At 42.8% G+C, this 20314-nt stretch overlaps 2 protein-coding genes across 5 annotated transcripts in view; one reads left to right on the top strand and one right to left on the bottom strand.

Moving 5' to 3' along the window:
• Positions 1-20314, top strand: part of LOC306912338 (SPRY domain-containing SOCS box protein 4-like) — a 68518-nt gene that overhangs the window by 41417 nt on the left and 6787 nt on the right. The window lies entirely within an intron of this gene.
• On the bottom strand, positions 19577-20077 carry LOC306943733 (threonylcarbamoyl-AMP synthase-like; the record flags this gene model as incomplete). The annotated part of the gene is made up of 1 exon (XM_079530265.1): positions 19577-20077. The coding sequence occupies one exon, from the start codon at positions 20075-20077 to the stop codon at positions 19577-19579; it is 501 nt and encodes a 166-aa protein (XP_079386391.1).

Below are 20314 nucleotides of genomic sequence, written 5' to 3'. Positions count from 1 at the left end.
AGCTTGTAGATCTGCTGTTTTAGAATGGCCAACGGAAAAATCTAAAATGACACAGACAGCTCACTGAGTTAACGAGCCAGTTCACCCAGAAAAGTGGTTTTATTCTATCATTGACTCGACTACAGTTGTCCTGCTTTGATTGATTGATTGAAGTATATTAACAGATTGGAGAATTACAGTACATTTCAAGCACAACTCAATACAAAACTGTTAACTGTGGACGACACCATAAAGCATTGCACTTGTTTACAATAGGGTCCACCATGTTCAATTCATCATAATGAATGAGTGAGTGAATGTGAGTGAATGTGAGTGAATGTGTTAAATACAGTTAACTTGACCTCCTATTGACTCAAATTCACATTAGAAATGTGACAATTATAACAAAATAAATCTTCATGAAAATGCATGCGTGCATGTTAGTGAAGGGAAATGAATCAGCAAACACATCGGTATCGGCCGATTCTAGTTGTTTTTTGATTAATTAGCATCGGTCCGATTGTCTTTACAGATAAACAAGCCCAAAGTAACAGCTTGAACAGATCTACAAGCTCAAAATATGAAATATACTCTAAGGTATTAAAGTTAAATCTGAGTCTGACTTGCTTAAGCATAACAAAATTATTATAATTTTTTAATACAGAATGAGATCATATCGACAACGGTAATATCGGTTATCGGCCATAGCAGCAATTCATTATATTGGATATCGATATCGGCCAAAATGTCTCATCGGCAGTGCGTGCGTGCGTGCCGGGCACTGTCTCCCTGGATGTCTGAAATGTCAAGGTCTGTCTGACCGATCACCACCGTCTATCCTAAATGATGGAGAGGGGAGGAGACAAGACGAGAGGAGAGAGAGAGGGGAGGAGAGGAGCGGAGAGGAGAGAGCAGGAGGGAAGACGAGAGAGAAACAGAATATTAGCATATGAAAGGATAAAACATAATTATTATAACAGTTGATAATGCATCCTTCACAGACCTGTCAAATCTTTGGACAGGTGAAATATGCAAATCTTTTTTTGTACCAGTGACGGTACCTCTAGTCTAGTCTAGAGGAGACAGTGTGACCTGGTGACAACATGCTAATATTCATTTAACCTGGACATAGTGGCCTTAACCCATTCATTCATTTAACCTGGACATAGTGGCCTTAACCCATTCATTCATTTAACCTGGACATAGTGGCCTTAACCCATTCATTCTTTTAACCTAGACATAGTGGCCTTAACCCATTCATTCTTTTAACCTAGACATAGTGGCCTTAACCCATTCATTCATTTAACCTGGACATAGTGGCCTTAACCCATTCATTCATTTAACCTGGACATAGTGGCCTTAACCCATTCATTCTTTTAACCTGGACATAGTGGCCTTAACCCATTCATTCATTTAACCTGGACATAGTGGCCTTAACCCATTCATTCATTTAACCTGGACATAGTGGCCTTAACTCATTCATTCATTTAACCTGGACATAGTGGCCTTAACCCATTCATTCATTTAACCTGGACATAGTGGCCTTAACCCATTCATTCATTTAACCTGGACATAGTGGCCTTAACCCATTCATTCATTTAACCTGGACATAGTGGCCTTAACCCATTCATTCATTTAACCTGGACATAGTGGCCTTAACCCATTCATTCATTTAACCTAGACATAGTGGCCTTAACCCATTCATTCTTTTAACCTAGACATAGTGGCCTTAACCCATTCATTCATTTAACCTGGACATAGTGGCCTTAACCCATTCATTCATTTAACCTGGACATAGTGGCCTTAACCCATTCATTCATTTAACCTGGACATAGTGGCCTTAACCCATTCATTCATTTAACCTGGACATAGTGGCCTTAACCCATTCATTCATTTAACTAGACATAGTGGCCTTAACTCATTCATTCATTTAACCTGGACATAGTGGCCTTAACCCATTCATTCATTTAACCTGGACATAGTGGCCTTAACCCATTCATTCATTTAACCTGGACATAGTGGCCTTAACCCATTCATTCATTTAACCTGGACATAGTGGCCTTAACCCATTCATTCATTTAACCTGGACATAGTGGCCTTAACCCATTCATTCATTTAACCTGGACATAGTGGCCTTAACCCATTCATTCATTTAACCTGGACATAGTGGCCTTAACCCATTCATTCATTTAACCTGGACATAGTGGCCTTAACCCATTCATTCATTTAACCTGGACATAGTGGCCTTAACCCATTCATTCATTTAACCTGGACATAGTGGCCTTAACCCATTCATTCATTTAACCTGGACATAGTGGCCTTAACCCATTCATTCATTTAACCTGGACATAGTGGCCTTAACTCATTCATTCATTTAACCTGGACATAGTGGCCTTAACTCATTCATTCATTTAACCTGGACATAGTGGCCTTAACCCATTCATTAATTTAACCTGGACATAGTGGCCTTAACCCATTCATTAATTTAACCTGGACATAGTGGCCTTAACCCATTCAAACCAGGAAAGCAGTCAGCATGCCAAACGGGAAGGGACAGGGTGTCTGTCTGTCTATCTATCTCTCTCTCTCTCTCTCTCTCTCTCTCTCCGGGCGTCAAATCAAGCAATACTCTGAGAGGATGGCCATGGAGTAAATATAAGTCATCTTTGCGCAAGCTCAAAATGACCTTACACAAGTGGTTGCGCTCGGGTGTTCCGCTCTGAAAATAGCAGATTTACAAGCTCACAACGCGTTGTGATTCGACACGTTGTAGATCGGCATGCAACCCAAGTGTAAAATCAGCCATTAATATGCCAAAATATTTTGTCAACAAAATCTGGAGATTTAGTCAATTAGTCAACTAAAACTAAAACACTAAAACATTTCAGATGACTCAAATATGACCAATATGATATTTTATTCAAAAGACAATGACTAAAACTAATCAAAATTTGCTATCAAAATCAACAATTTTGGACACCTCTGTTATGGTGGAATACAGCTGTTTGGTATTCATGGCATGACCGCAAAACACATTGTACATTCACAATACTGAGCATAAAACACATGAAATGGCTTCACTGGCAGCACAGCAGTTTGCTGTTCTCACTTCTCAGGGTTGAATGGTTGTCGGGAACATAACTGTGCTAGACTACACCGGTCCGTGGACCTTTCACCACTTAAAGCTGCACTTTAACTTTCCTCTTCTACCCCGGATTTGTGTTGACATTTTTACCATTGAGATAATAGAGCCTGCCTGCTTGCACAGGGGATAAATTGAATCTTGACCATCAGGTCAGCGTTTGTGTCAGATCCTGTGTCTAGGTGAGACTTGACCTTTAACACGATCTAAATGTCTCAATAGAAGAGAAGAGCAGGGAGACAAAATCCAACCAACCAAGTTATATTGTGTTAACATAGTCTACAAGGGTTGACACTAAGGTCTCAGGTCATGTTCTACTTGCCCTCAGCTCATTTCACTTATTTTTTACTTTCTACTTGAAACGTTTCTTTTCCCAGGTGAAAACTATGTTTTTGTTTAAGTCACAGGAATCGGCTACAGTAAACAATCAAGTTATGTAAATACTAGCATTTTATTTTAACAATAAGAACATTAGAGGTAGATCTCTTCATTACTGGAGGTGCCACTTTCACACAGCCCATGGGCTTACTATTGGCATGAGATGAGTGTTGAATGACTGACAACCATTAAACAACAACGACATTCTGAAAACACAATAATTAATAACTAATAAGCCAACCAGTGATGGTATTGTTGACACTTGGCAGGCAGCAGGCAATGTATATTGATGTGTGTGTGTTCGTTCTGCAAGATTTACTTTGTGGTACAACGGTGTCGTGTACCGAAAACAAACGATCCACAAGCTCATGGCGCATCGCATCCCAAGCGCTGTGAATCATGCCACATTCGGCGTGCAACACCGCCGTACCACGCAGCATTGCCGCATAGTGTTGCTCTTGCCGAGCCAAGTCAGTGGGGGGCGGCTTGGGAGGCGGAGCGCAATGACCACGTTCAAGACAGATATATCTTGTGTTGTGTTTATAGCGAACTAAGACGGTTGTATCCCCACTCAAAATGCACACTTGCCCGATCGGGCAACCCGGTAGCAACCTTCACCTGCCCGAAGATTTTTGTTGACTTGCCCCGGGCAATCGGGCAACCATTAGTGTCAAGCCCCGAGTCTACCATGCAGATTGTATAAGTTATATTGTATTAACATACTGCACCATAAGTTATTGTATGAACATACTGCACCATACAGATTGTATAAGTCATATTGTATTTTCATAGTCTAACATACAGATTGGACAATTGAACAATTACATTTTATTTATTAAAACAAAAGTAACAGTGCCACATTGCGACGCATTGTGAGCTTGTCCATCGGCTATTTTCAGCGGAAGCTTTCCTCACAATAACAGAAAACAGAAAAGACATAAACGGTTGAGAGAGATGAAATGAGACAGCCTGGAGGCATCGTGTTAAGTGAGGGGGGGAGAGACAAAGCACAGCACCTAATGATGATGACCGTTTGAAGAACAGATCCACTTAATGCCCTAATATTAGCTTTGAAGTGACTCACTCACTGCTACGAGGATGACTCACTTATTACCGTGTGTGTGTGCGTGTGCGTGTGCGTGCGCGTGCGGCACGACTCTGCTTTTGTTGACAGCTCACAGTTGCAGGCTTGTCTGTTTTGTTTTGTGTTTGTTAAGAATTAGAATTGTTGGCGGCCCTATTTTGGGCAAGCGAAAGAATCACATTTTCGCTATTCTGTATTAAAGCTGTTGTTTAAAAAGTGTTTTTTTTATTAATATTTTTTAGGGGCTCTAGCCCCTCCTATATTCAACTATTAGTGTAGATTTTCGTCTTACACAAACATTAAATTCCCATTGACAATGAATGGAGAATTTATGTCATGTGTCTGAGCAAAATCAGCAAATAGACATGTTACATCATGATGATGTACGATGATAAGAGCGCCCCTCACTTCACACGGGTGTGATTTTTGAGGGGCGCTAGCCCCTCCTATATACAGCTTTTTTGTAAAGCTGAACTCTTGTCACATTTGCCATTGACAATGAAAGGAGAATTTACGTCATATGTGTCTGAACAAATCAGCTTTTTGTGGAAACACAAACATTAAATGCCAATGACAATGAAAGGAAAATGTAAGTCATATTTGTAGACGAGCAAATCGGCTATTTTGGCCATAATGAGAGTACAGTATATGACATGATTGGCCTACTAGTCAATACTATAAAGTTTTACTATAGAGTTAATTTTTTTTTAGTGGCACCATAACCCCTCTGATGGCTTTTGAAGATTACATCATATGGCACCCACGTCTATGGGACTTTGTTTAGTGCACTTAGGACGTAAATCGTTTGGACCTTAATGTTTGTTTAGGGTACTAAATGACGACCTTTTGCTCCAGCTCTCAGAAAATGCATTTTCAGGTCAGAATACCAATTTTATTCAATCAGGAGAGACAGAGGATGTTCTCTTTTTTTGGAACTGGAAATGTTACAGTTACAGCATTGTCTAACACTCTGTTCAGCATGCACGCACGCACGCACGCACGCACGCACGCACGCATGCACGCATGCACACATGCAGCACACAGCATGTACGCACGCACACACAACCCTCACTTCCTATCACCAGAGCAATTATTCAACCAGCCAATGACTGTCAAGACAGATGGAGCGCTGTGTGTGTGTGTGTGTGTGTGTGTGTGTGTTTGTGTGTGTGTGTGTGTGTGACTGTGTGTGTGTGTGTGTGTGCATATGCATGTGCGTGCGTGTGCGTGTGCGTGTGTGTGAAAGACAGACGGACCAACCAGACGGTGTGGTTTGCCAAGAATGTCTTTGTACTGTGTGTGTGTGTGTGTGTGTGTGTGTGTGTGTGTGTGTGTGTGTGTGTGTGTGTGTGTGTGTGTGTGTGTGTGTGTGTGTGTGTGTGTGTGTGTGTGTGTGTGTGTGTGTGTGTGTGTGTGTGTGTGTGTGTGTGTGTGTGTGTGTGTGTGTGTGTGTGTGTGTGTGTGTGTGTGTGTGTGTGTGTGTGTGTGTGTGTGTGTGTGTGTGTGTGTGTGTGTGTGTGTGTGTGTGTGTGTGTGTGTGTGTGTGTGTGTGTGTGTGTGTGTGTGTGTGTGTGTGTGTGTGTGTGTGTGTGTGTGTGTGTGTGTGTGTGTGTGTGTGTGTGTGTGTGTGTGTGTGTGTGTGTGTGTGTGTGTGTGTGTGTGTGTGTGTGTGTGTGTGTGTGTGTGTGTGTGTGTGTGTGTGTGTGTGTGTGTGTGTGTGTGTGTGTGTGTGTGTGTGTGTGTGTGTGTGTGTGTGTGTGTGTGTGTGTGTGTGTGTGTGTGTTCAGTTGTCATTGATCTGTGCCAGTCAGTTTTTACAGTTCATTTGAGTTAATTGTGCTACAGTACAGATAATGAGCCTTTACTACACACAGGAAATGCACAGTCATGTCTGGCTTTTGTGTGTGTGTGTGTGTGCGTGTGCGTGTGTGCGTGCGTGCAATTGTTTGTTCCTTGTTTATACAGCTGTATTGCCAGATGACAAGAATAATCTGACACACACACACACACACACACACACACACACACACACACACACACACACACACACACCTGCTTCCTTTCTACTGGTGTGGGCACATGACGTTATTGGATTCATTTGAATCACTTTGTCTGTCTACATGTTTCAGATGTGTGTGTGTGTGTGTGTGTGTGTGTGTGTGTGTGTGTGTGTGTGTGTGTGTGTGTGTGTGTGTGTGTGTAAGTAAAACATGTGAGAAGCGTACTTTTTCCACCATGTGGTTGTGTTCCAGTGTGTTTAGTCCTGGGCAAGGGTCTCGAGCCCCCCCTGTGCTGGGTTAAACACACGCTAACTGCATGCTATGCAGTGGCCTCAATGTGGGTCACTGGGTTAATGTGTTAGCATGAGCTAACACATGAGCTAACACATGAGCTAACACATGAGCTAACACAGACGTGACAGTTGACACTCTTGACTTTCGTGATCGTGTTTCCTCTACTTCTGTCCCTCTTGGTTAGGTGCTATAGTCTACCCACTACAAATGGAACCAAATGAACCCTTACAGATTTGGTTCCATTTCTACACTCCCCAGGGCCCTATATACATCAGCTATTTTCAAAAATAATTGACATTCTTTGAAAATCATTTTTCAGATGGGGGTACACGGGCAAATAATACACATTAATTTAGGGGTCCACGACATTAAATAGTTTGAGAACCACTGCCTTATAAACCCTCAGCCTGCTCTTGTCTCTAGCTTGATTTCATCTGTCCTAGATGTCTCTTCGATTTGGGGGTCTCTCTGTCTGTCTCAGTGTTGATTTTGACAGCAATTTCTTATTTAGTTTATAGTCTTTTGAATAAGATTTTATATTTAGTTTTAGTCGACTAAATCTACTGTTGATTTTGTTGACAAAAATGTATTTTGGCGGGCCTTGATGGCTGATTTTACGCTTGGTTGCATGCTGAAAATAGCCGATCTACAAGCTCTGCTATTTTCAGAGCACAACATCCGAGCGCAACCAAACTGTATCTCTTCTCCACTAGTCCCTCTAGTTTTTTTTTGTCAATATATTTAGTCTCAGTTTTAGTCATCATAGCTGATTTTTTGTCAGTGACAAAAGGTAGTCGACAAGTATTATTTTTAGTCGACAAAATCAACATTGGTCTGTCTCTCGCTCTCTCTCTCTCTCGCTCCCCCCCCCCCCCCCCCCCCGTGTTGCTCACCTGCTTGTAAATATTTCATCATGAGGGGCAGTGACATGCTGCCTACAGGAGGCTTATAGGTATACTGTATGTGTAACATCCTTTGAAACAGATCCAAGCCCGACTCATTCAATCAGTGTTACAGTGAGTCATGTATCATAGGCTCATAGCACGAATAAAACAAATAAAGTCCACTGCATTCTACACCAGTCCCAGAGCAGGATATAATTTGACCTCTTCAACCGTGGTTTCATGGGGTAACATTATCAGTCACCACGACTCATTTCAGTCATTTGGATTCCATAGAAGCGCCATGCATGTTTTATATGGAAGCGTGGTGCGCAGCAAAAATAGACAATTGGCTATTTTATATATTTTTAATTTGATTCCTGAAAAGTTTGGACGAGGTTTCCACCCGACTGAGTAGTTATGTAAGCAAGGATAACGCGGTATAAAAATGCTGAACAAAATAGCAGCCAGTATTTAATTCAGGCAGTTGTTCTAGGCACCAAGACCATCTCTCTCTCTCTCTCTCTCTCTCTCTCTCTCTCTCTCTCTCTCTCTCTCTCTCTCTCAACCTCTCTCTCTCTCCTCCACCCCCCCCCACACACACACACACACACATTATAATCACCTGTTTTTTTTCTCCATTGTGTCTGGTGGTCCTGGTAACGACCTTTTACTTTCTTGTGGTCGCTCTCAGTCCAATTAGCAGTGACTGGCCTCATCATGTGGAGATGACCTGAGCTGACTTTCTGCAGGAGGTCCCTTCCTGTACAAAGACAACATCGCAATGGGTTGGCTTTAATAAAATGAGCCCACATTCACTCATGAGCTCCACCATCTTGCCATGAACTAACGCACGTTTGGGGACATCAACCTTTTATGTGTTTTTTTTAAATTGCATTTGAATTTTTTTTTGCGTGCCCATTTTTTAACCATAATGTCATTCTGGTGCGATTAATTGGCATGGGCAATGATTACTAGGACTTTCACCTTTTAACTAAGTTAGTTTTGTTTTAACCAATATAATATCACTTGCACAACCTTGAATGAATGGTGATAACAGTCTTTAGTCATCTGAAATGATTTAGTCTAGTTTTAGTGAGCTTGTACAGTAGATCTGCTATTTTCAGCATGCAACCAAACATAAAATGACTTTTAATGACTTCTCCACTCGTCCCTCTCTAACATTTTAGTCTAGATTTTTTTTGTCGACGAAATTGTAAACATATTTAGTCTCACTTTTAGTTTATTTCGGTTTCGTCTGTTAAAATAATATCCGGTCTGGCGTGTTGCTGTTTGGCGTGCGCTGCATGAGGTTTCATGTGTCTGCACTCACGGATAGATTACTGCCTGCCTTGTATGATGATGAGATGACCTGTGTCTAGTATGATGAGGTGACCTGTGTCGTGTAATCTAGTTCCACTGCTGATGTGTGCAGGATGTGGGTCTTTAGGTCGTTTGAGTGTGACACACTGTCACTTGTCAAAGCCGCTGTCATTTGAAGTACATTATACTCAAGTACTGTAGGCCTACTGAAGTACAACTTTGAGGTACTTTTACCTTACTGTATTTCCAATTTTCAATACTCTGGATCTATTGTACTTTTGACTGCACTACAATTATTTGGTTGATTTTGATTATATTTTGATGATGCAGATACTTTAGTACTTTTACTCAAGTACATTTTGAATGGAGACATGTGGATTAAATTAATGTAATGTAATCATCCATGCGGAAGTCAGGTAGAGAGGCTTTTTAGAGTGTTTTTATTTTTAGAATAATCTGCGCTTATGCTCATGCACTGCTGACCAGCTCTGCCGTCCAACTCACTGCCTATTAACAGTTTAAAAAAATAAAATAAAACATTTCCACTGAGCTTCACGCACGCACGCACGCACGCACGCACGCACGCACGCACGCACGCACGCACGCACACACACACACACACACACACACACACACACACACACACACACACACACACACACACACACACACTATAAATGGTAGACTCATTAAATGGCTCTCAAACTTTTCAGGCTTCAATACACAGACACCCCGGGTAGCACTTGGAATTGTAGGAGTTCATTTTAGTTTGACTCGGTTCAACAGATAAATATTGTGGAAAATAGCTGATCTACCTACATGTGAGCTTGTAGATCAGCAATTTTGGACATATGTTCCCAGAATATGCTGAGGTTCAAGTTCAAGTATGGGGGCTATGGAAATAGTGAATGGGTTTGCCTGGGTTCTTCCATTGCACTTGAGTACTTTTGCAGTGTTTATTTTGACAGCAAATTTAGATTTAGTTTAGTCATAGTCTTTTGAATACAATTCCATTTAGTTTTAGTCATATTTTAGTCATCTGAAAAGTTTTTGTTTTAGTTGACGAAATAGGTCGACTAAATATGAATTAAGCAATAAGCCACGAGAGGTCTCAGGTTACCGGGTATTTTACAATGGCTGGGGGTGTAGGCAGACCCGACGCGCAGCGGAGGGTCTTCTACCCTCCAGCCATTGTAAAATACCTGGTAAGCTGGGGCCTCGAGTTACAAATATATAGCAATATTAACCTAATAAAACGATTAAATTCACAAAAGTAGCTACGCTTTGCGCCACCAGAGCGAGCCACATCACTTCCTTGTTTTGCTCGGCATGTAGGCTAGGTGACGGGACAATAGCGCTTGATGTCTTTACGGGGCTGCCTGGAGCCTTCCAAAGCTCACATGATTGGTCCGTTTCGAACAAAATGCCACAAATCACAAACACAGTGTGCAATTTCCATGAAATTATACACGCACATTTCCACTAGGCTGAGGACGACATGCCAATCATTGTTTCCCAAATCAGCCTCACGGTGGCGCTATAACAGGGCAATTCCTGTTTTTACCTATAACTGCATCGATCTGTGTACAACTTTGTATGCGCACTCCCTAGAGGCCATGGAAAAACATTTTCCCTGCATCCCTCCACATCTGCCAGATATAGCGCCACCATGAGGCCGATTTCTGCAAAACACATTGTTTATATTAGTCGCACAGATTTAATCCGAATCTCACGCAAATCGGTGATTTGATCTTTAGTCATGTGATCAAGACAAGTGTGTTGGATTTCTCAGATTCTACACTGATTGGCTAAGATTGCCTTCCAAAGTTTTCAGGAGTGGCCCGTTTTGCTTCAAAATGCTGCAAATGTCCTGCTCATCCAGAATTCTATCCTCAGAGATGCTATGAGTGATTTGGCTCTGCATTTCCTCAACAAAATGAAGAAAATTGTTGCAAAAAATCTGAATCTATTCTCCACTAGTCCCTACCTAACATTCTATCTGAATCTATTCTCCACTAGTCCCTACCTAACATTCTATCTGAATCTATTCTCCACTAGTCCCTACCTAACATTCTATCTGAATCTATTCTCCACTAGTCCCTACCTAACATTCTATCTGAATCTATTCTCCACTAGTCCCTATCTAACATTCTATCTGAATCTATTCTCCACTAGTCCCTACCTAACATTCTATCTGAATCTATTCTCCACTAGTCCCTATACCTAACATTCTATCTGAATCTATTCTCCACTAGTCCCTATACCTAACATTCTATCTGAATCTATTCTCCACTAGTCCCTATCTAACATTCTATCTGAATCTATTCTCCACTAGTCCCTACCTAACATTATATCTGAATCTATTCTCCACTAGTCCCTATACCTAACATTCTATCTGAATCTATTCTCCACTAGTCCCTATACCTAACATTCTATCTGAATCTATTCTCCACTAGTCCCTATACCTAACATTCTATCTGAATCTATTCTCCACTAGTCCCTATACCTAACATTCTATCTGAATCTATTCTCCACTAGTCCCTATACCTAACATTCTATCTGAATCTATTCTCCACTAGTCCCTACCTAACATTCTAGTTTAGTTTTTATTTGTTGATGAAATCAACACTGGTGCTCTGTCCACCACTGATCATTGATAGAGTTAGAGTATATTAAAAAAGTAAATATTTGTGTATGAGATGTAGTGGAGTAGGACGCACGCACGCACGCACGCACGCACGCACGCACGCACGCACGCATGCACGCACGCACGCACGCACGCACGCACGCACGCACGCACGCACGCACGCACACACACACACACACACACACACATACATTGTGTATTGCATAAACATGAATGGTCTGCCTTTCCTTATCACGTTGCCATGGTGAAAATAGTACCTTATGTCCCGCAGAAACTTTTGACTTTTATTTTTGTTTTTCTTTTGTTTTTTGTAAATCATGTTTCTATATCTGATTCTCAAACGTTTTCATGTCAAGGGCCCACAAAAGTATATGCATTTGGGCGCTGACCCCCAATTACACACATTAACCACTTCAGCCGTAGCCTACCGGTACATTTACATTACTATTTTCATTACTATATACGTCTACAACCTCACAATCACAATCACTGTTTTAAAAATATTCTACACATTTTAATGTATATTTGAAAACGTATGAAATACTTTCTGCTTTTGGTACTTTAAGTACACTTTTATATACCAATACTTTGGTACTTTTCCTCAAGCAAAATTCCAGACTTTTACTTGTAACAGAGTACTTTTAATAATACTTAGTAATAATTCAGTATAATAATAATAATAATAATAATAATAATAATAATAATAATAATAATAATAATTTTCCTCAAAATGAAATGATACAGCGAAGATATGCTGCAAGACTTCAGATGATCTCGCATCCTGTTTCAGCTGGAAGCTCACTGTCTCTAAAAATAGACTTCAGGTGATGTCATGGCGTCACAGTCACACTGGGAGCACTCGTTTAGAGGAGCACATCATTTTCAACCTTTCAACCGTGTGAAGGACCCCCCAAAGTCCCATGTAATTTGGCCGTGGACCCCCATCTGAAAATATTTTGTGCCTAGGGAAAAATATACTATCACAATATTTACTATTTTATTTAACGATTATTTTTCATGTGGTGTTTTATGGTTATTTTTCAAGTTACTTAACAGTACAACCACCTACAAGGTAACAAAAACTAAAATAAAAAAGGAGTAACAGACCATTTAGATTTTAGACCAAAATACATATTACTTTTCCGAACTAAATGTATAAAAGTATAAATAAAGGTATAGAACTGCAATTCATATTCACTGTATCGCAGTAGGCTATATCTCTGAAAAGGCATATCGTGGAGACATTTTATCATCTTGACAATATTTATCACCTTATCGCCCACCCCTATTTGTGCCAGGGACCCCCAGAAGAGATTTGTATATTAAAATTAAAAAAATATTGTGTTGACAAATAGCAGATGTACAAGCTTGCAGCACTGTGATCAGAGCTTTTAGATCTGATATTTTTATATTTTTGGGGGCATTCTTTTACAAAAAAGAAAAAAAGAAACATAGATGCAATGGTTTCTGTCCAACGGCGACAATATGCAAATCCCAGAGCATTAGGAATAACGAGTATCTTAATTAGTTTTGTCACTTTCATAACAGTGACAATTTCATGACGTATGTTTTAACACTCTTGGGAGTTGCGTGTGTGTGTGTGTGTGTGCGTGTGCGTGTGCGTGTGTGTGTGCACGTGCACGTGCGTGTGTGTGAAGGACATTGTGACTGTGAGGGTCAGACTGGTTGAGGTTACCGCCTCCTTCTCTCCTTTCCTCTGTTCTCACACTCCCCATGCTCCTCCTCCTCTCCTCCCCTGTGTCTCCTTCACCCTTCTCTGTTCCACCTCCTGTCCTTATGACTCCTCTCCTCTCCTCTCCTCTCCTCTCCTCTCCTCTCCTCTCCTCTCCCCTCTCCTCTCCTCTCCTCTCCTCTCCTCTCCTCTCCTCTCCTCTCCAGTAATACATTTACAGTAACCCAGGGAGGTAAAAGGAGACGGAGAGTCCTTAAAAAGCAACCGGAGGGAGGGAGGGTCGTGTTACCACCTTCCTCCCTATCGCTACCAGCCTGCTCTACCCACAATGCCTGGCTCATTACATGCTGCCCCGTGCACCGGCCACCGGGCCCGGCCATGACTCATATATACCACCCGATCTGTCCTCAATGTACAGTACGCATCCCAGGTTACTGCTTCTCAACAGGTGGGCCGCGGACCTCCGCATGGGCCTTTGAAAGGGTTCCAACGGGGTCCCCAGCAAAATGTTTGGTATTTCGGAACCTTACGGGTCTACAAATGGAACCCTCTGAGAGTGTAAGCCTACAGATTTTACAATGTAGATTGGCATCCCAGAGATGAATAAAAACAAAAGTTATTTTTATTTTATTTTTCAAAATGGGGGTCCTTGAAAGATGATTTCAGATTGAGAAGATTGTGTAAACACAGATGTGTGCGTGTATGTGTGTGTGTGTGTAGCCTGGGCAGCATTCCTTGCTGGGGGTTATGATCCAGTCGGGAGCAGATGATATCGTTACGTCATTGTTTTGTAGTTGTAGTTATCAGGCCGGAACCATCAATCTGGAACTTCCTTTCCCTCAAAACGATTTTTCCCAATAAAAGCTGCAGGCTACGAGAGAACGGGTCACGCGCGCGCACGTGTGTGTGTGTGTGTGTGTGTGTGTGTGTGTGTGTGTGTGTGTGTGTGTGTGTGTGTGTGTGTGTGTGTGTGTGTGTGTGTGTGTGTGTGTGTGTGTGTGTGTGTGTGTGTGTGTGTGTGTGTGTGTGTGTGTGTGTGTGTGTGTGTGTGCGCGCGTGCGTAAGTGTGAACTACGCATCGGTACATTTGCAAAAAGTAACTGCCAGACTTCAGCTCCTATAGCTGCACTCAAAGTGTAGTTTGTTCATCTGTTCTTTTCCTATCATCTCATCCCTCATGTTTCTCTGTCTCTCTCTCTCTCTCTCTCTCAGTATATCTCATCTATTCTGGGCTTCAGTTGTGACAATGCATCCTGCAGCCCTGTCAATGTGACAAAGCTGTTTACACCTACGATATCATCTCTGTGTGTGTGTGTGTGTGTGTGTGTGTGACTTGTACACAGTGTGAGAGTTAATGTATCTCTTCCATATGTTATTGATTTTGTGAATGCACTGTTTAGTGTTTGCATCGTGCTGTATAGAGATCATATATTGTCGGTGTCGTTTGGAATCCTTTTATGTCCAAAACCTTTTATTTTTTATCATGGCAAAAAAAGGTTTCCCCTATCAATTACTCACCCCATGGAGAATTCATGGATTTCTTTTTTGTTTTTTAATAATATTTAACTATATTGTCTCGAAGGATATTCGTCTTCACAGGTGTGTGACAAAAAAACCCCACATAGCACAGAAAAACACATCACCAGGACAATACATACATAGACATGAGGTCCCCGCTGTGCAAAGAACTGCGATGGCTGAGGGGATCAAAACTCCTACTATAAAAGCGGACCTTTTTCCACGCTAAGGTTTTGTTTACTTTGTCCCGATGGCATGAGGTTGAAAAAGCGATACAGGGGAATGGGGATGATCAGTGTGTTATTGAAATACAGGTAATACTGAAAAGTTTGTTTCCGTTAGCCATGGACAGTATAGAAACATGCGGAACAGTACAACAGAACAGGTTGAATCATGCTTTTGTACAATAATAACAGAAGATGAGAGGCAACAGATAATGATCTTAACTTACGGATTATATGGAGTCTTTGCTGAAAATGTGAATAGATTTAATAGGTTGATTTGACCTACATCTATTTTCCAGAGTGAGTCCAAGATATGTGAAACTGTCAACCTGTTTTATCATTAATGAGGAGTGAGTTAAGTCCAGTGTGGGTTGTTTGTTTCAATGACCAGTTCTTTTGTTTTGTCCATATTCAACTCTAGGTAGTGCACCAGTGTGTAAAATGAGAAATGTTGTCGCATTCCTAAGCCAATAATTTGATGACCAGCAGTGGTCACATATGGAGACACAAAGGAGACTCCTCACCAAGTCAGTAGGACACAACAGCAATGACAACACACAGATATGTGTGTGGAGAGGAAATAATTAGCATAACGACTAACTTGGGGAACATAAAAAAGTTTAAGTTATTTTCACTATTTTGTGTGAAGACATTCAATCATTTCTGGGGGAAAACGTAAACATTTGAAACATGGAAATACGAGGTTTCTGCCTGACATAAACAATATCTGTTTACTCTTGGCTCAGAGTTGGCCGCTGGTTATTTTATTTATTTCTGGTAGCGCAGAATCGATGCTTTGCATTTTATTATTCTTTTCCCAGGACGTATCGGCTTTACAAAGTCAGCTCAGTGCTGTCTGTGCAATTATCTTCACATGCCTCTGATGGATAGATCAGGCTATGGTGGCTGTACCTCAGACTGGTAGCCTACTTTTCAGGAAATCCAATGGATCCAATGTATAGTTTATCTTGTTGATACTTTACATTGTTTCAATAGGCTATGTATTAAACGAGAGAGAGATTTTGTGCATTTGTATGTATGAACCATTTATATGAGTGTGCGCACGCGTGTGTGTGTGTGTGTGTGTGTGTGTGTGTGTGTGTGTGTGTGTGTGTGTGTGTGTGTGTGTGTGTGTGTGTGTGTGTGTGTGTGTGTGTGTGTGTGTGTGTGTGTGTGTGTGTGTGTGTGTGTGTGTGGGCGGGCGGGCGGGCGGGCGGGCGGGCGTGCGTGCGGGCGGGTGGGAATCAATGGTGTACATGTACAGCCTGCACGCTCAGTGTGTGTAATTCATGTTTAGGCTGCATGGTCGATGGTCAGGTCGATGGCAGTGTTTCCATGACTATTTTTATAAGTGACTTTGGGTAAATATTGGTAGTTGCTGTTTGTGTTTTTCTGGCTTGCTTCTAAAATGTAGTCAAGGATCCCCAAATTCATATGTATTTGTCCACAGACCCCCGCATCTGAAACTTATGTTGTGCCAGGCATCCCCCCTCACAAGATTTGTGTGGTTAAAATCCCAAATCCCAAATATTCAAGAGCTTGTTGTAGATCTGCTATTTTCAAAAGCGGTCAAATTGGTCACTCCTTTTTTGGGGGTTGTTTTCGTAGACCTGGCCGCTTGTTTCTGTCGCAAGATCTGTCAGCTGATCCCTGTGGAGCCGAATTAAACTGAGTGAGGGTGGGGTGTGTATGGGGGGTTGGTACAGAGGTCACTATACAGAGGTTGCGGTATTGAGCTGAGTTTCCGTTTCAACACTAATTCTTTGATTACACCCCCAGGACCTCTGTCTGCAGTGTGCGTGCGTGCGTGCGTGCGTGCGTGCGTGCGTGCGTGCGTGCGTGCGTGCGTGGGCGTGTTGGACTTAGCTATAAACTAGTTATGTAGGTAGGTAGTCTATGTAGGTACGGTACGTACCGTAAGCATTCTAGTGCAGATGAAACATGCCGACCTTGAGGATAGAGAGAGAGAGAGAGAGAGGATAAAGGACGATGAGAAATGGACAGAGTGAAGGGAAAGGGGGCGGCAGATGAAAAAGGTTAGGAGAAAGCTAGAGGAGAAAGTGGGGGTTAGAGGAGGAGAGGAGAGGAGAGGAGAGGGGATAAGTGAGGGCTTTAGTTACGGATGGAGGATGAAATGTGGAGTACAGTGGAAGAAAGCGGAGAGGATGAATGGAGGAGAGGAGAGGAGAGGAGAGGAGAGGAGAGGAGAGGAGAGGAGAGGAGAGGAGAGGAGAGGAGAGGAGAGGAGAGGAGAGGAGAGGAGAGGAGAGGAGAGGAGAGGAGAGGAGAGGAGAGGAGAGGAGAGGAGAGGAGTCCAAGTACAGACCCCCCTGCGGGACCCCAGTCAACTGAGTATAATATGGTTTAAGGGACATTTCCTTTTAAAAATAATGATGCATATCTATCTATCTAAGGATGTCCATTTAAAAAACGATTTAGAAAAAATAAAAGATTTAGGCAGTCATAATATATTCTGGTTTAGAGGGTGTTATTTGGCTGTAGTGTAAATCAATTAATATTCAGATCAACAGGAAAATCAACATAACACTTATAAATGAATTATCGGTGGTTGCCATGGTTGGTCTCTGGCTGGAAAATGTACATGAAATAACAGGCAGAATAACTTTGTGCATAAAAGTAATATAGCCTAACGATGCTTTGAGTTTGCTGCAACAAGAATATTTGTCATCCATAACTGTATGTTTAGGCTACATGTATGAATTATTCTGCTCGGAATGATCTCATTCTGAGTGGAGAACTATAATCAATCCATCCATACAAACAAACGTCTGCTATATTACTTACTCTTCCACTGATCGATTCACTATGGCCGTGCTGATCAGCGTTCGTTGATCACCCTTCAACACACAACCGGCCGCGGGGGTGATAGTAGCCTACTTCACACAATCGTCCCCACTTGGATCATGATGTCACGTCAGTTTGCGATACCATTCTGTATTTTTATTCTGCTTTTCGTCAAGCAGCAGACAGAATGTCATCACCATCACACATTGTACTGCCCGACCGTCGCGAATCAGGCTGTCACTGCAGTCTGCAGTGCTGCACAGCGTAAAGTTTTTCTTTCGCTAACTCTCATTCCAATAAAAAATAAAATGAAAAACATAATAGTCTACCTCTACCTGTCCTGTCCACTATTAATCGAATGTAGTGTCACTGTTGTTCCAGCCACACACAAACACAAGAATAGAGTGAAATACGGAGTAAAAAAACCTCCATAAGACACCGAGTAATGTCACTAGTTACACCCAGAGAACACCATTCATCTTGGACTGCTGATCCGCCGTGAGTCCGCTGGCTGAAACAGCCTGGTTGCGATGGACACGCCCCCCAAGCCAGTACAAGCTCAGCCCCCAAGCCAGTACAAGCTCAGGTTTGTGCGTACGTATGTGTGCGCACAATCAATCAAACACATCATAAATGCAGTGTCACATCATGGCCTGTCACATCGCTCCTCATTGCATCTGTCATGTCACAGAGTCCCCAGCCCTCCCCTGTCAACAGCACTGTCACAGCTAATCTCCTGCGTTGTAGAAGATTAGCCTTGACGTGACGATTTGAGAGAGAGAGAGAGAGAGAGAGAGAGAGAGAGAGAGAGAGAGAGAGAGATTTGAACATTCTGCTTCATGAGTACTTTGTACTTTTGGTATAAAGTATAGTGTCATGAAAAGACAGGAAAGAGAGAGAAAGCACTGTTACTGGTCGAGCAGGCATGGCTTTCAGCCAGAGAGAGGCTAAATTGTAATTTTGTATCTTTATTAGTACATGAATAGACGAGCGAAAGAGAGAGAGAGAGAGAGAGAGAGAGAGAGAAAGAGAGAGACGCACATGCAGCGAATACTAATATCCATAAATTACTTAATCTATAACTACATTACCCATAATGCATTTGGTATCAGATCACCCGGAGCCTGTCAGACATGCAGAGAAAAATGGGAGACAGACCTGACATTACACATAACTGCAGCTATCATGCAGCAACAAGCACTCAAGATAGTATTCTCTCCCTCGCTCTCTCCGACTCTCTTATTTTTAGACCTGTCCTTGCGTCATGTTGTTTTATGATGTCACCCAGTTACTTTCCTACATTTACCAGGGTGAGACAGGCAGTTAGGAGGTAATGTTTCAGGATGAGACAGACATACAGACATACAGACAGACAGACAGACAGACGGAGGAAGGAGGTAATGTAGGTAATATTTCAGGATGTGACAGACAGATAGACTGGCTGTTAGGTCCTCACTAGTCTCCTAGGTCCTCACTAGTCGCCTCACTGGTCCCTTAGATCCTCACTAGTCTCCTAGGTCCTCACTAGTCCCCTAGATCCTCACTAGTCTCCTAGGTCCTCACTAGTCCCCTAGATCCTCACTAGTCTCCTAGATCCTCACTAGTCTCCTAGGTCCTCACTAGTCCGTATTTACGCTCCAACAGATCCACCGTAGAGGAGAATGCGCGGCCACGCCTGACAACGTTGTATTTGCCGTGCACCGATAGGTCGACCACCGTTGACCCCAGCCGGCTCTGGTCTCCTATTGGCCCGCCGTCTACCACCACAGCCAGCCTAGGCCACAGGTCCTGGAACTCGCGCGCAGCCACGGCGCTGGGGCGCCCGCTGACGTTGGTGCTGGTGAGCGCCAGCGGCTCGTCGCACGTCCAGCAGAGGCGTCTCAGGAAGCCGTGGTCCGGGACGCGTACGCCCACCAGCGGCGTGAAAGGGTTAAGGTGTGCAGGGAGCGCGTCCGAGCGCTCAAACAGCAGTGTGAGTGGACCGGGCAGCAGGTCGTCCAGTAGCTCCGCTTCCTCCACCTCCACCTTACAGAAGTCGTAAATGTCCCGCGTCGTGGCCACGCAGACGGCCAGCGGCTTGCGTCCGTCACGTGCCTTGATGCCGTACATGTTGTACGGCCCTATGTGCGTGTGCGTGTGCGTGTGCGTGTGTGTGTGTGTGTGTGTGTGTGTGTGTATGTACATGCGCATGTGTGTGTGCATTTGTGCATGCACAAGGTGTTGACACATGAGAGACTGACTGTACCTGCTGTTCATCTGTCTCTGTACCTTTGCTGCTACCACTGGGCTCAAGGTTAAACTCACACGCACGCACGCACGCACGCACGCACGCACGCACGCACGCAC

The sequence above is a fragment of the Electrona antarctica genome (genome assembly GCF_951216825.1).
Source record: "Electrona antarctica genome assembly, chromosome: 19".
Classification (NCBI taxonomy): domain Eukaryota; kingdom Metazoa; phylum Chordata; class Actinopteri; order Myctophiformes; family Myctophidae; genus Electrona; species Electrona antarctica.
Note: the sequence above shows the minus strand (reverse complement) of the source record. Positions and strands in the feature narration are given on the sequence as shown.